The sequence below is a fragment of the Amblyomma americanum genome, chromosome 6, assembly GCF_052857255.1.
Source record: "Amblyomma americanum isolate KBUSLIRL-KWMA chromosome 6, ASM5285725v1, whole genome shotgun sequence".
NCBI lineage: Eukaryota > Metazoa > Arthropoda > Arachnida > Ixodida > Ixodidae > Amblyomma > Amblyomma americanum.
The window spans coordinates 108680243-108696019 of record NC_135502.1 but is presented as its reverse complement, the minus strand read 5'-3'; the positions used below and the strand labels follow the sequence as shown (position 1 = coordinate 108696019).

Here is a 15777-nt window from a genome sequence, read left to right as displayed (position 1 = left end):
GACGCAGACATAAGGGAGGTAGACGGGACAGACTAATTCAAATGGCGCAATTCACACAAGTGGCGCTCTGTCCCCGTCTACCTTGTGTGTGTGTGTGTGTGTGGGGGGGGGGGGGGGGGGGTGCGTGCGTGTTTCGCGCCTTTAACGAAAGGTGAGCAGTTACCAACTATAATCGGATACAACTCAAGAACGCAGCCATTTTTCCCCGTCAAAGGACCCCCTTCCAGCCAATGGCGTCGGTCGATTACCAGTACCCCGCTAACGTGACAGTGGAGGTAGCAGCGCCACAATGGAGAGAGGGGTTCCAAGACCACACAGAGAAAAGTTTATCCCCTTTCATCCACCACTCCCTGCTTTGTCACACTATAGCAGGGTCACGAGAATCGGCCGACGCCATTGGCTGCAAGGGGGGGGGGTCGTTCCGGGGAAAAGCCGCTTTGTTCTTTAACGTTCTTTTACACCGAAACTAAGGAAAGCATATTTAGCGGAATGTTTCAATTTCTTTTTTAACTTGTGAGGTTGATCAATGGGAAATTAATAGTGCGATTACTTCATGGCTTTGAAATAATGTACTAGAAAGTGGAAGAAAAATTGGCGGTGGTTACCTGTAGCGACGCGATAGCTACAACTGGCCGAGTGGAACTTGCTCAGTTGAATTGCAGTCTTTCGCCGCTCCGTTTCGCTGGGCGTTCCTTCTTCATCTTCGTCCCACTGGACACGGCGCATGCGCACACCTGTGGCAGCTCGGTTTCGCCGGCGCGCCGCGCCGCCGGCAGCAGCTGCTGCTCCGCACCACATGGAGGCGCCGCCGGGGTCACTTGCCACCCTCTTGCTGAAGGCTCGAAATGCTATCATAATGTAGCTATTGCTAAAAAACCACATGCCGGCGGTGGGATCCGAACCCACAACCTCCGAATTTCACGTCCGGTGCTCTGCCACGTCGTGGGTACGATCTTCAACAAGCAGCATGTGGTTGTGCGCTGTTTTGTCTGCCAGGCCGCTCCCCTGCACACAGCCTTTACAACGAAGCACCGTGTCTGCCCCGCCGTGCGTCACGACGGCCGTCTGCAGACACGCTGGCGCCTGCCGGCCCTTATCGCTTTGCGGCGATGAATGGGGAAGGCGCGCTAGGCGACTTTATGCGGCGTGAACCCTGGAAAATCGTCGTTTCACGGTCCGGCTTCGGGGAGAAAGGAATCTCAAATGGTAAGGACATTTAGTTTTGTAGAAAGATGACTGACGTCAACCAAGTTAACTTTTGAAAAACACGACGTTTCGGGACCGGCTCAGTCGCTCCTTCATGGTGTGACTACGGGCGAGGCGCAGCTTGGCTTTTTAAGCCCTCGTGCGGAAGACCTCCGGGTCAGCGGCCGCAAGCCATGGGTGTAGGAAGGGGGAAGTGTCCCCAGGGGTGCGATTAACATTCTTCCGTGTCTGTTGGCTGTGCCACGACTCGAGTAGAAGCCTCCTGCGCGGGTTAACTTCGGTTTCCAGCACAATAGTGCCGTGAGAGTCAATTCGGTGGCCGCATGCCTCGCAGTGTTCGGCCGCAGCGCTGCGCTGACGGTTCGTTTGTCGGACTTCCGCTTTGTGTTGCCTCATTCTTTCCGCTAAGTTCTTCGTTTCCCCTACGCACGAGGCCGGGCAGACCCCGTCCTTCGGGCGGGGGAGAAGGCGTCCTACGGTGGTAGTCGGTTTGTGCGTTGTTAGCACCCCGTCTTTACCTAGAATGCGAGCCAGCCTCTCGCTCACGGCTTTCGCGTATGGGATGCAAACGCGTTTCCGCTTCTGGCGTGTGCTTGGGGAAGGAATTGAGCTGTTTTTTAGTTTTTATTTTTGGTTGAAGCGTCGGATGAATGAACTGGGGTGCCCATTTTTCGGAGATCGGAGACTACTCGATAAGGAACTTTTTTTTTTTTTTTTCCACGAGGTCATTCCTTCGCGGTTTTCTAGGCTGGTTGCGAAAAATGAAAGGCGTGCGAAATGTTACGGGAAACAGTGCCTTGAGTACACAACACCAACGCTTTTGAATTATTATAATTCTGTCCGTTTTGACCTCTTCACGGCAACCTACAAGGACCTCCGGCAGATGTATTTGGTTTCTATGTAATGTTATCTAGCCTTGCTGTTGCTTTCGTTTGGATTTGTAGAAGTGAGTTCCGCCGTTGTTTTCTGTTCTTTTTGTTTACGAGTACTAAGTCTGTATCATATTAAATGTGTATGTATATGTTTGCATATCAAGAATATGTTACGTGTTGCCGCCACTCTGCCAAAATAAGGGATTGTGGACCCGTCAAGCTGTCCAAGGACAGCTTTTTTTTTTTCTACAATCCCCCCATCTGTATTTGATGGCAAATAAAGATTTCATTTTCAAATAGCGGACGCTAAATTTTTAGAGCTTCTCGGAATGACGTGGCCCATAACCACCAACGGATTGGTGCATAACCAACGGATCTGGATTCTACGTTATTTTTTTTACGTTTAACAGATGTGTCTCCGTCTGCCTAACAAACAATTTTTCAGATGTGATGTCGACTGCACGAAACGCGCCGTAGAAGCATCACCTTGACTGCGCTCGATACAGGGCAAAGGCCGCTCCCATAGTTAAACTTCCAGCACCCACTCTCTGGTGGCCGGTTTGTGCTAATTGGAAGCTCGTCCTGAGCGATGAATGACGATGGCACGCTAGCCGGTGATCGAACAGCCCTCGGGTCTTCGTCCGGCGACACGTTGCCGGTTGGGGCAGCAACTCCAACTTCTTAACAACAAAACTTATTTATTAAAGACGGGATCGAAATACAAGGCAGGCGGGAAAAAGGCAGTTTAAGAGAAAAGGCAGTTTAAGAGAAAAGGCTGTTTAGAAGCGGCCGAGAGCTCTTTGTATGCCGCAGGTTTTAAAGCCTTCGATAATTGGGCGGAGCTTTGCTATTCCAGCTCTTGCCCAATCTCGACCAATAGCAGTACAATGGCACCACACATACAAATGGGCGGAGCCCAGGGCTCGCAACAGCCCGACTCTCTGAAGCCCCGAGCCTCCTCGAACGTGCAGGGCGTGCGGTTTCGCGTACGTAGCTCGAAACAAGTGCAGCCCATCGACGCGCCCCCCGCGTCGGCTTTGCCGTCTCCGCTGGCAGCAAAAAAAAAAAAAAAAAAAACCTTGACAGCAGAGTCAGACGTCGCCGACTTTAACGACCCCCCCCCCCCCCCCCCCCCCACTAGAGAGCGCGTCCCCCCTCAGCGGGAAAAGGTCTTCGGCCCCTCGCGACAGGGCCGTTCGTGGTCCCCATTTCCCGCGGCGTTGGGCGGCGAGCGGGGGCAATGATAATCCATCTGCACGCGGTGGCGGCAAGTGTACAGTCGTGGCCGGAGCCGATAGCGATCAGCGCGGGTGTCGCGACGTTCAGTAACCCCCCCGACTTCCCACGGAGACGGCGGCTGCCGGCGAAAGGGGGAAACGAGCCACCGGCGCCTTGGGCTTCTAACTTAACACCCATGTCTCTCCAATTAAACCTGTACTTTGCTAGCTGCCGGCATCGTATCCCCGCAAACTTCTCAGTCTCATCCACCCAGGTCAACTAGGTGGTATACAGGTACCACCTAGTTTGGCATTGTTCAGAGTTCCGCAAGGGACGCGACGACCTCGTCGCCAAGCATGGTTCTCCCACCGATGGCGCTGTTGCGGAAATACCGTCTGTCGACTGCAGCATTTCGCCAGCGGTTTAAGCCTGGACTCCATGTACGCGAAAACTCACGCGAACGCGAAGGCGACGGCGGCCCACGCGACTGGCCAATCAGAGCTCCCCAAAGCCGTTTCCGGTTTGTCCACGGTTTCTCACGGGCACATCTCACGAAACCAGCCCGTCGTCTTGGTCATCGCCACCGTCGAGAAAATATTTGGTTTTGGAGTTGAGAGGCAGACCAGCACGATTTAAATAATTAAAACAATCTACTTGTTGGGTGCGGAGGGCTAACAGCATTTGGAGCGGGCTACGCGAGCGGGCTTACTGCAGGGAGAGATGCGTGTCGAGCCGCGGGTACCGGCGCTCGATCCACCGTGCCGCTGCGCTCCAACTGTGCAGAAACACTCGCGGCGCGCATTCTCAGTGGTATATTATAGTTTGCTCACTTACAATTAGGTTGCGGTGACAGTTTATGGGAGTGTTTTTACTAAGCCGGAGTGCACAGGCACCGAACGAAAGCACACCTCCCCCGTGAACCCGTGATGTGACTTCGTCTCCGCAAGCACGCCTTTGGCTATCTCCACTGCCGCTACACCGCTGCCGTAGAGGAAATATTCCTTTGGCCCTGACTATGAGGCACACTCACAAAATTTTAAGAGAGAGAACAGGTTAGGGGCGTGTTTCTAAGCTTGAGTGCGCAAAGCACGGAATCCGCTGCGCACGTCGCGGGTTCGCGTCGCCTGCCGCCTTCGCTTGCATGGAGGTTGCCCACAAGCGACAGAGCGAACGCCAGCCGTCGCCGCCGCCATCGCCTTCGCGTTCGCGTGAGTTTTCGCGTACATGGAGTCCAGGCTTTAGACATGCGAGTAAAACTACAGAGTCGCACCAAGAATTTGCTTATCAGATTAAAGCTAACCCGAAAGAACGGCTGAACAGCGCAGGTGCATATATGAACATCACGACAAAGTGCACTTGCCTGGAGCAATTCTATCGAGGAATTTCGGAGGAGACTATAGACTCTGGGTGCAGGACAGAATGACTCAACTAAATCTGGACAAAGCAGCCGGACTGGCTCAAGGAATTTACGCTCGAAAGCGGCAAAACAGGAAATGAGCGACAGACCGGACTTTGGTTCCCGCAAGCCCGAAGGAAGGAGGTTTCCTCCTTCTCATAAAAACTTGGAAATTGAAGCTCCGCATGTACGGGAGAGATTAATGGAGGGCCAAGATGAGCCTTCCAAATCAGCAGAATTGTGGCGACAACGCACGCGCATTTGAGGCGCGAAAGGCTGCCATTTCTTTTAACTGCGCCATTTAGCTAGAAACTGCAAAAAGAAAGTAGTTTTCGCGAGCATTCAGGACTATATGACGACAACCTGCGGCTTTTGCAGCCGTACATGCAGCAGCTGTTAGTAAACGGCAAGAAAAGCGGAGTTCTCAGAGATTTTGCTTTTCTCCGGAACACTCGACCGGGGAATGTGCGTGCATCCGGCAGGTGGCAGAAGAGCAGAATGTCTGCCTGCCACTTGCGAAGGCAGTCATCGAAAGCCCTTTGGGAAAATTGTGCACTGAGGCGGCAGTTTCCGCTACCCTGCCTTTATGACCATTTTCCATATCTGTTTTCTAACAAATCCGAGCAGATGCTGAAGGAAAGAGGGCAGTCGTTCTCCAATAACATAGCGTGCATGGCGTTAACTCGTTCGAGGGCGCGCGAACTGTCAGGAAAGCTGAACTGCGCACCGCCAGTGGCATCATCAGTAGACGCAACAGCAGAACCAAGGACTATTTCGACAGGCGTTCAGCCTCACGCTTCAGATGCCGAGGGTCAGGTTAGCACACAGAAGAAGCTGCCGTACAGCTGAAGAAAACCCGGACGTAGGCTCTGTGCTGACTCCTGCATCCGACAGTTGGAAGCAGCTCGCTCAAAAGTGACGCTTTACTGAACACTCTGCTACAGAGTGTCAAACAAGGCTGCTCCAGAAAGAACATTTCGTTCTGTGAAAAAGAAGGTGTAATGTACCGCCGGTATACAGTGACACTAAAGGACGAGTGTGCGACCAATTGTCGGTCCCACAGAAGTTTCGTAAGCAGTTTCTCGACGTAGCAATGTTTGGTCAGGCCACGAAAGCGAGGTTAGTACAGGAGTATATTACTGGCCCGTTTGCTGGAAGGAAATCGAGGAGTTCGTTCGCACGTGTCAAAGGATTGGAAAGTCCACTGACAAGTGGAAGGCGCCCATGAAATTGGTCTCCATAATTACTGAGACATTCCGTCGGCTCGTTATTGACACTGTAGGGCCGCTGCCTGGGTCGGAGTCGGGTTGCCGCTACGTTTTGACCGCGCTAAGCGTCTCCACAAAATTCCCGGAAGCAATCCCCTTGAAAGAGTCGAGTACAGCCAGGGCCGGTCTCGATGGGAGCGCGCGCGTCAAGACCGGCCCTGGTACAGCCTGCGTTGTTGATGCTCTACTGGCGATATTTTCGCGTGCCGGTATCCCGTCAAAAATTCAAAGCGACAACGGAAGCGTGTTCACTAGCTGTCTCGCGACGACATTCCTTGAACGATGCGGAATTAAGGTCGTGCACAGCTCTGTTCACCACCCGCAGTCGAAACCGGCTGGGCAAATGCACTCCGTCTTGAAGCGCATTTTAAGGGCTCTTTGTTTCGAGCAAAAGCAGACTCGGAAGGTTGCATTCCCGCGGCAATGTTTGCCCTGAGGTCGGCTCCTCACGACAGCACAGGTTTCAGTCCGGCCGAGCTTTAAGGGGTCTGTGCAACTTTACCTGGCGCCAGTCGGTATTGTGTTCGCGAGGAATGCCGCATTTGTGGAGTCACCCGATGGGGACTCGGCGGCGGCTGTATTGTGATCAGCGCGTCGCCAACAAAGGGACCCGTCCCGTCCTGGCCTCCCCTTTGTGCGGCGGACGTCCTTTTTTACTCCGCGCCGTCACGGGCATAACCCGTCTTGAAGAAGCCTAACCAGATACAGCTGTCGACATTCTGGGTAGGATGGAGTGACCATGAATCGCAATCTTCCTGCAAAGGGATCGTATACGACTCGCGGTGTCATTAGAACCGGTCGCCCGCTCGTCGTCTCCCTGAGGCGGCCTCCTCTTTGAAGGTCTCCCCCTCCCCTTCGGTGGCTGGCGGCGGCGGGGCGCCGCACCGAAAAGGAGCGCCCTTGGGGTCAAGAGCCCCTGACAGCGACGGTCAAGCGCTTTGACCCTCGCGTTGTTCGGTCCCCTCGTCAGAACGGCGCCAAACGCGATGCGACCTTTTATACCTTCAGAAAGGGCAGTGCAGTATAAACGGGCTGAAATATTCAGGACAGTGTCGAACCGCATCATAACACACGTTTAATGCAATAGTGTGCCCATGTATCGATGATAATTCAGTCGTACACATTTTGCCTCTCATTCTGGAGAGTGGAGATATAGAAGTTGAATCCAACAAAGTGGTTGCCAACCGGTGAAGAGGAGGGTTAAATAAGTTCCCGAAACCATGCACTGTGCACATGGTGCTAGTTTCGACGCTTGTTGTTGAAAATCTCGCAACGGGCGAAAATGCAAAGTCGTTCCTCGCGTCCGTGAACCAACTCCATTCCGAAGCAGAGCCTGCAAAAACAAATGCTGCCACCGTCTGAAAGAGGAAGTAACGAGCGTTAGCTGTTTGGTAGCGCAATCTATCGTCCATGCGGTGTATTACCACGCGATTAGGCTACTTTTCCATACCTCACGGCGATCGGGCGCCTACCGCCTTCAGGTCGGATATATTTGACCAATTTGGAGGGCCATATTTCCTTACCTCAAGGCGGTAGGTGCCCGGTCGCCGCGAGGTATGAAATTGTGAGCTGCCGAGTGCTCACGTCACGGCCGCCATGTTTAGCGTAACCATAACTAAATGTTAACCTAATTAGGCGATATTGGTGTCTAACATGTTCTACTCATCGAGCCCGTTACGGATGTCATTAATTAGATCATGACATCATCAATTAATTATAAGTTTAGATTAGATTAGATTACATTTAGGGGGCTTTAACGTCCCAAAGCGACTCGGGCTATGAGGGACACCGCATTGAAGGGCTCCGGAAACTTCGACCACCTGACGTTCTTTAACGTGCACTGACATCGCACAGTACACGGGCCTCTAGAATTTCGCCTCCATCGAAATTCGACCGCCGCGGCCGCGATCGAACCCGCGTCTTTCGGGCCGGCAGCCGAGCGCCATAACCACTCAGCCACCGCGGCGGCTTTGATTAATTATAAGCAATTAAATTTAAGCTTAACCATAACAATATTAACTTCAGTTAATATTGGTTTCCGACGTGTTGTACTTATCTAGAGGATTCCAAATATCTAATTTATTTTAATGATGACCTCATTATTCACCGAGTTGTAAGCGATTAAACAAAGTCCCGTGACTATTTAATTATGACGTCACAAGATCAGTGAAGTCCCGTGACTAGTTAATTATGACGTCACAAAATGAGTGACCGCACCAATCAATCACCAATTCGGTATACCATTGACGTCACTAATCAATCACCAATTGGGTTGCTATATCGATTTACTATAGTGGTCGCCACCTTGAATTCCTCGGACTCTGGAAATTTCACGCCGAGAGAGGTGCATGTTAGCGGAACCCAAGAAATCGAGAAACGTGATGAATAAAACCTGACGCTCTTAAAATGCACTCCGGTTTTCATTCGAACAACGTGAACGCGTGGCGATCGAAAGGAGCGACCATTTCCAAGAAGGCCAGAGCGGTTGAAAGCACAAAACGCCGCCTTGAAAACTGGAATAGGCTCAATTGACAGGTGGTGGTGACGACGCGGCGGGACAGACTCAGCCGTCCCGTCGTCCCAAAGCTGGCTAGGTGTAAGGTCCGCTGTTGTGATTGGGGATCCCACCACTGCCACCAATGTTGCGACTTTGAGGTGGTCCCGTAGCGCTCGCCACCCGTTTTGTGACAGAGCGTTGCCAGCTCTCAAGTCGGTAGCGAAGACTCCGAGTCAGGCGTCGGTGAGAATAACAAAAGGGATTTTATACATTATGTACAGAGCATTATACGGGACGAGATCGGCACGGGGGCCGAGAGCTAACAGCAAACGCGACTGTTCTCGCACAGCGACGTCCGGCGAGACTCCAACGCGTCACACATCTCGCACCACTCGTGAGCGGCATTCGGCTCTCGGTGGGTCGGTCTCTCTAGAACGGGCTCGGTAGAAGGCGGCAGCGTTGGGGCTTATATAGCCCCGAGGAACGGTTGTCACTCAAACGGACCAATAAAAAGCCCGCACTTGACAGCCGTCCGAGAGGACCTTGCCAGACAAACAGAGGAGGCGTGCTCGCACAAGCTCTTACCGATCCTGCTAACTGTTTCAGCTTGGACAGTTTTACGTGTACACATGCATGCCTTTGCTGGCGATTTAGAAACACAAGTGGAAGAGCCGCTTCCATTTATACGCGCCGCAGTGCACACTGGGAGGATTCCTGGCAAATATCGCGAAACACGTGCTCGTTGAAAGGAACTTAGAAAGCGCTGTTACATAAAAGAGTGCCTCGCTTGCAACATGCCCTCAGCAGTTGATTTAGGCCCTCTAGTGAAATAATTGAAAAAAGTAACATCTTCTTATTCTATTTAGTGTCCGCATTTGTGTAGGTGTGATAACGATGTTGGGAAAAACGACGACTCCGCGAAGTGCTGCCCCCCATGTCACTGTTTCCGATAGGCATTCCTGTTTTCGATCCGTAAACACAAATTAGAATGCTCAATAACGAGAGGATGTTTGCGCTCAGCACTGGTTTTATGCCCCGACAAACGCTATCCAAAACATGCATCGGAGCCCAGCAGCGCTGAGAGGGCTTGTACGATGTATGCTCATGCTTTCCGCCTTTTCCCTACAGGATCCCTTACAGAAAACAGAATTAACGTGCACCGCGCACATAGGCCAAACAAACGGCGGCGCGGTAGCTGCGCTGTCTTTTCACTCACTCGTTTGCTCCCAGTCGGCTAGAGCGCGGAGCACACGAGCCGGCACGCCTTTCGTCTTTTCCGAGGCCTCCGCCAGGCCCCTCGAATCCTCATCGATGCAAGCGCCTTCTGAAAGGGCCCGCCAACTAACACTCTGTCTCTGACGAATGGCCAAAGCTGGCCTCGGCGTCGCGATCGCATGCAGTTACTTGCCGGCCCCTAGTTTTCCCTCAGTAGTACTTTTCTTTGTGTGTGTCTTCAGTTAGTCAGCTACGTGCACTGGAGGGGGCAAGAAGGACAAAAGGGTAAGAGAGGCGTGGGTGGGGTGAGGGAGCAATTGCGCAACTGTTTGTTCTCTTTCCCCTCTCTACCCAAAACGCAGCGGATTTGCGCGGTCGTCTGACTCGTCTCCACAGGCGCCCACTAGGCTCGTGTGTGTGTGTGTGTGTGTGTGTGGGGGGGGGGGGGGGGGGGAGGAAGAAAGAGATGGAAAGAGGACACTTGTTGCCGGCAGGTGGCGGCAGCGCATTAAGCCGAGCGCTTCCATTCGTCTGTAGGATGGGGGCTCTGGCTGGCTGGGGGGAAATGGGACTCCGCGCTGTTCGGCTCAGACGTGCCTCGCCGTGTACTGCCTGTCTGTGGCACTGTGGTTAATCTCCCCTGTCGCTTTCGCGAGGTGATGGTGATGTGGTCACCGCTGTTAGCCGTGTTTGAGGTGCCTCAAAGACGCGCTAGTCGACGTTTGAGCCGTACGCCGTGTTGCCGGCTGCCAACGTCGGCGCAGAACTCAATCGACGTCCGCCATGCTCGACTGGTTGCTTCAAGTTGCGTCGCCGTCGCAGCAGCTCTTTGAAGAACCTTCGGCGGAGCCGAACGTAGAGCTGCATTGCATCCAGCACCATATTTTGGAGCTGTCGGAGCCATGTCGGGTGAGCGTGCTGTCATGTATTTCACTTGGTTTGTCACTGTCGAGCTCGCAGCGCAGGGAAGGCAGCACGGCCGCTGCTGCCTGCGCATTAAATGGCATATATGCATCGCTTCTGCTATAGTTTAGCGAAATGTCATGATGCACGACGCGTGTTACGTGTCCATTTTGATAGTACGCTATACTTTGACATCGTGATTTCAGTATATTTCTTCGGGGAAGATGGCCGACCGCGCCATGCACGGAGTGACATGTCACATGACAGCCTCTTGTTTTTCTCTTGCTCACGCATTCGTTGTGCTCTTTGCGTTTCAGTGAACGTTTGTGAAGATGTGTCGTTTGGTTTTAAAGCAGGGAGCTCGTGGTTGCAGTTTCAGGCGGTTCACGTTTCGCTCCTGCACGTCTTTCGACGTTTTATTTTCCGCGGACGGGGCGATTCGCGGTATCGTGGCGCCATCTGTGGGCCAAGCGGCCAACTCGCATATCCACTGACTGGCGACTCGGTTCCCTTGGCGACCTAGATTTTAATTTAAAATCGCTAGTTCGGTGATCCTTGCATTTTCATTTCTTTGCTTCAGCAAGGCTGATGCGTCTGGTACCGCGGCATAGTTAAATAGTACAGGATATGTGCGTTGGGCAGCACGGTGCATCCGTCCGCCGCGGATCTACGGATCAGCTGCGCTGAGCGAATGTAAAATGACTAGCAAGCATTCATTGAATAAAGAGCCACTCACACTACCCACAACAAGATTCTGGCTCTAGATTGTCGTTGTGTTATGCTCGGGATGGTAGGGCATAAATCCAAAGTGACGAGCTGCGCCCAAATGGATGGTATATGGCTCCTTGCCCACCGTGATTGATTCCATGCGTCCGCTTGAAGATCGTAGATGCGAGTTTGCCTATGAGTTTTCCCTTTGCCAGTCAGTTCACTAAATTTGTTCAGTAAACCGGATACGCGCTTGGGAGCGCTAGGAAGCTCACATTTACAGGCCTATTAGCGTTGGAACTCGGGTACGTGGACGGCGACGTGTTTACACATGGGCGCTGCCATACTGGATGCGGTTTCGCTTGTCGTTATTTTAATTGTTGATATGAGTTTGAGATGCTGTTTTTGTAGGTTGAGGCATATATTACAAGCTAAATTATTTTGTTAGAGGAGATAATACACCATTTTCGTGTTTCCCTAGTGCAATTTTTCTGGACGACTTCGCGACCGCTGAGGCAGCGTTGTGCTCGGGTCCTGAGGGTTCTTAATCGAATTTTGAATTTGTTAGGCTTTAATTAGCTGCTTTCAAGTAGCGCAAACGTGCCCGACCGACCGCAGTGCGCCGCCGGAGCGATCGCCTCGGAGGAGTGGCGGAAATCGTGGCGCTCGCCGCCGTGAGCTCACCTGGCTAATGGGGCGGGTCTGGTGATGGACCAGGATGACTTTGATCACTGATTAATGCTCTAGTTATCGCTTCTCGGCCTTTTGGCTAAGATCAAAGTGTAGTATCTGTTCTTATCAGCTTAATATCTGATACGGGTCCTATTTGGACCCAAGATATTAAACTTATTTTTGGAATGCGGCGGAGTGCTTGAAGCTTGCTTCACCTCCGCCACGGGTTGGCCCGGTATTGCACTGCCTCCGGGATCGGCCCACTCACCCCTACGGGGGTGAGACCTTTTCAAAATCCAAAATCAGACCTGAAACATTACAATTATCTACCTGCAGATGCGTCAATCATGCGCCTCCGCGAAACCTAAACCAGTGCTCGATGCGGCGCGAAACCGAAACCAGTGCTCTCGACAGGGTAGCTATGCAGCAGCTGACTGGGTTCACATCAATGGCGAGTTTTTTTTCTTTTAGAAACAGGTGAGGTTGCTTGTCTGCTGCACTTCGCGATTATTTTCGAACACAGCAAATCTAGGGATGTGCAGGCGAAAATTTGCTGAGTGTATTGGATGCACGGCCCGGTATTGCACTGCCTCCGGGGTCGGCCCACTCGCCCCCACGGGGGTGAGACCTTTTCAAAATCAGATTTATAAACCTTTTACATGATATTCACTGTATATTGGACGCCGCGTCACGAGCACAGCTGTGGGTGGGCATTCCATTTGCCTACTTGCCGCTGCGAGTCAGTCGGTCATTCTTTCTTGAAGCCCTCTTTCGCTGGCAATTTGTTTGTGCTCCTAGTTGCATTCTGATCTGCTGGGTTTCGTTACTCATCATGGAAAAGTAGCACAAACCATGTGAGGGAGATCCAAAGAGCAATGATGTTGCTATGTTGGGGCACTTACAAATGCCAGTTTTTTTTCCTCTCTGCAGGCGAAGCCAACACCTGGTTGGGGCTCATTGAATGGCTGCTCCCAGTCAGCTACTAGGTCTTCTGCAGCGACTACAGTTGAGGAGGAAATGCAGGGCCGGCTAGATGGATGGATGGTGAGCATATTACCTTTGTGTGGTGGTGGTGGTGGTGGTGGTGGACGTGCCACCAAGCTCAGTATCGTTTCCCCTTACAAAATTGTCCTGTGTATTTTGTGCTGTCTTGGAATTAATCTGACTCCTAGCATTCTGTTATGCCGTGCTTCTGCTTTTCAGTCTCCCGTCCATCTGCCTTGGCAGCCCCACCCTGCGAATGGCTACTTAAACAGGCGGGGAAAAAAAAAAAAATCCCTGGAGGCACAAATGAAGCAGCTCGGGGAATCACCACGGTGTCATGCAGGACCTAGACACGGCAACCAACAACTGGTGCGCAATACCACACTACACAGCACTATAACCACACCAGCAAGATCGTGAATCGGCTTGGCTCGACTTCACTTGCGATGTGAAAAGTGGAGTGCGGTGCTGTGCAGTGCGACGCAGTGGAGTGACGCGCAGTGGAGTGACACGCAGTGGAGTGCGACGCTGTGGTGTGCGACGCTCTGGAGTGTGACCCTGCGGTGTGCAACGCTGTGGAGTGAGACGCCGCGGAGTGCGACGACGCTGTGGTGTGCGACGCTCTGGAGTGTGACCCTGTGGTGTGCAACGCTGTGGAGTGACACGCAGTGGAGTGAGACGCCGCGGTGTTGTGCGACCCTGTGTTGTGCGACGCTGTGGTGTGCGACGCTGTGGTGTGCGACGCTGTGGAGTGTGACCCTGTGCAGTGCGACGCTGTGCAGTGCGACGCTGTGGAGTGCAACAAGCAATGCTGTGACGTGAAATGAAAAGTGCTTGGCAACTAAAATTAATAATTTTTTAAAACTATTTAGTTTCTATCCTGTGGCACCTTGAGTACCTTCCCTGAGTTATGGGAGGTCAGGAATTTTATCTTGCTTACTTGCTTCCTGAATTTGTTGTTGGTTGACTCTATTATAGTGTGCTTCCATTAGTGGCTCTCTTCAGCTTCTTGAAATTAACTCTTCGCTACTGTGGGAAAGTGTATGATTTGGAGTGTACTGAAAGCAAAATTTTTTTTTACAAGTAACAAACCCAGCGCACATTGCATTGCATGAAATTGTAGCTTATTAGTTACACTTCTGAATGAAACAAACAGCATAGTCATGTGTGGGGAAGTACTTGAACATTTATTTGTCAAATATGCCTAAACATGAACAAAGTGTACAGAAAAAACAAAAATGACCGGCTGCACTAAGTCAGAACTTCATTAGAGGAAAACTGGAATATACAAACTTGCACATGTTTATAGCTGTCATTTGTCTCATTTTCAGCTCTGAGGCAAAATTATTGCTCTTCCTATGGCCAGTCAGGTCGGGGATGATGGCTGTGGTGCCACTGTGAAAAGCAATCACGTAATGATGTGAAGCAGAGGTAGATTTGACAGGTGCTGCATAGTGTTTTATCTTTGTTCTTTTTTTGTTCTCTGATAGAGCTTGCAGATTTTTTCTTTTTTCTTCTTCTATTGGTGACGAATGGACTGTATGGGAAAATTGTGCGTGTGGACTTTTTCTACCTCATCATACTCAAAGATATGTTGAATGAGCTGCTCCCTGAAAGCCAGCTGATCGAATTTGTCATTTTGGGCAAGCTCTGGAACATCAGGATGGTCTCTTCGGTGTGCTTGGTAGAGAATAAAACCGATTACGCAAGCGATGTCAAGGCAGTAGAAAAAAAGCGCTTTCCACCAAAGCATGCAAAAGCGAAAAACAGACTTTGGGAAATGGTATACGAGGCCAGAGTATATGTGTTATGTATCGTAGTACTGCTGCTCGGCACGCTATACCGCTCTACTGCCACTACGAGCGCCGCTTCACGTATAATGCCTACTGTCTGGCCCGAGCATCATATTTCGTTTAGCACCTCATCCCCGCGCATCCCCGTGGCTCCGGGCTACATGAGGACACTGAATTCTCTCAACTCCCTCTCGTCTTTCTCACGTGACTGCATGTCTACCCTGCTTGTATGCTTCTCCTCTAATAGACAGTTTCGCCCCCGACTCCAGCTGGAGAACACTTCAATGTGATTCCTTTTTTCCAACAGAGATGTAGTCTCTGCAGGTTGACACTTCCCATGTATACTTTAGCTGATTAACCTCTTCCCATGAGCAGTCATGCCGAGATCTGTTTCCTTGCCCGTCCAAAATCTTCATCCATGCATACTTATTAGTGTTCTCGCACAGGGTCTTCATCATCTCTGCAGTGAAGAACATCAACAATGTGTTGAGAGGCCGAGCGAATCTCCAAGCGCCGCTCCACTGGGATGGGCCGATTGAGACACATCGCTGTCGTCTTGGTTGTAACCTTGAGCATTTGGCAAACTGCCTTGGCTATATCTTGCGAAGACCCTGAAGCACAAAATAAACTGCTGTTATCAATTACAAACCGCATGCACCACAGAAAATGCAGAGCAAACAAAAAACAAAACAAAACTTGCGTGCGAGTACGCGGCGACGTTCCAGGCCCCTGAGACGAAGTCTCGCTGTCGGAACTAAAGTGAGGAGTTCATACGTCGTTGGCTGATTTATCACCGCTGCTTTTGTCGCAAAAAACTCCCCTGGAACTGGCCAAAATCTCTGTCGGATTTCGCTTTCAAGGAGCGCCCGGCGATGCGGACGCCATATTCGCCGGCTGACGCTGCTGTGTTGAAAATTTCATTTTTCACGGTGCCCCCTCGTGTCGAAACGCTGAAACCAACACTGCAGTAAAAAAACTGGTTGTATAGCTAGAAAATATATGCCACAGCACGTCCACAAAACTCCTGATTGAGCTTCTTGCGTGG

At 51.5% G+C, this 15777-nt stretch overlaps 1 protein-coding gene and 1 non-coding gene across 2 annotated transcripts; both read left to right on the top strand.

The window, feature by feature from the left end:
• The first annotated feature begins 10181 nt into the window (after positions 1 to 10181).
• Positions 10182 to 14652, top strand: LOC144093962 (uncharacterized). The gene is made up of 3 exons (XM_077627739.1): positions 10182 to 10581; positions 12886 to 12999; positions 13159 to 14652. The coding sequence occupies exons 1-3, from the start codon at positions 10456 to 10458 to the stop codon at positions 13357 to 13359; spliced, it is 441 nt and encodes a 146-aa protein (XP_077483865.1). The 5' UTR covers positions 10182 to 10455; the 3' UTR covers positions 13360 to 14652.
• LOC144095718 (U2 spliceosomal RNA) lies at positions 12033 to 12224 on the top strand. Its single transcript, XR_013306750.1, has one exon. It is a non-coding gene; the product is annotated as a U2 spliceosomal RNA (small nuclear RNA).
• Positions 14653 to 15777: the final 1125 nt, after the last annotated feature.

Excerpts from the sequence above, each read along its gene's own strand:
- LOC144093962 (XM_077627739.1), top strand. The coding sequence starts at position 10,456 with ATGCTCGACTGGTTGCTTCAAGTTGCGTCGCCGTCGCAGCAGCTCTTT. Across the intron at positions 10,582-12,885 it reads AGCTGTCGGAGCCATGTCGG|GCGAAGCCAACACCTGGTTG; the intron begins GTGAGCGTGCTG and ends TCCTCTCTGCAG. Across the intron at positions 13,000-13,158 it reads GCCGGCTAGATGGATGGATG|TCTCCCGTCCATCTGCCTTG; the intron begins GTGAGCATATTA and ends TCTGCTTTTCAG.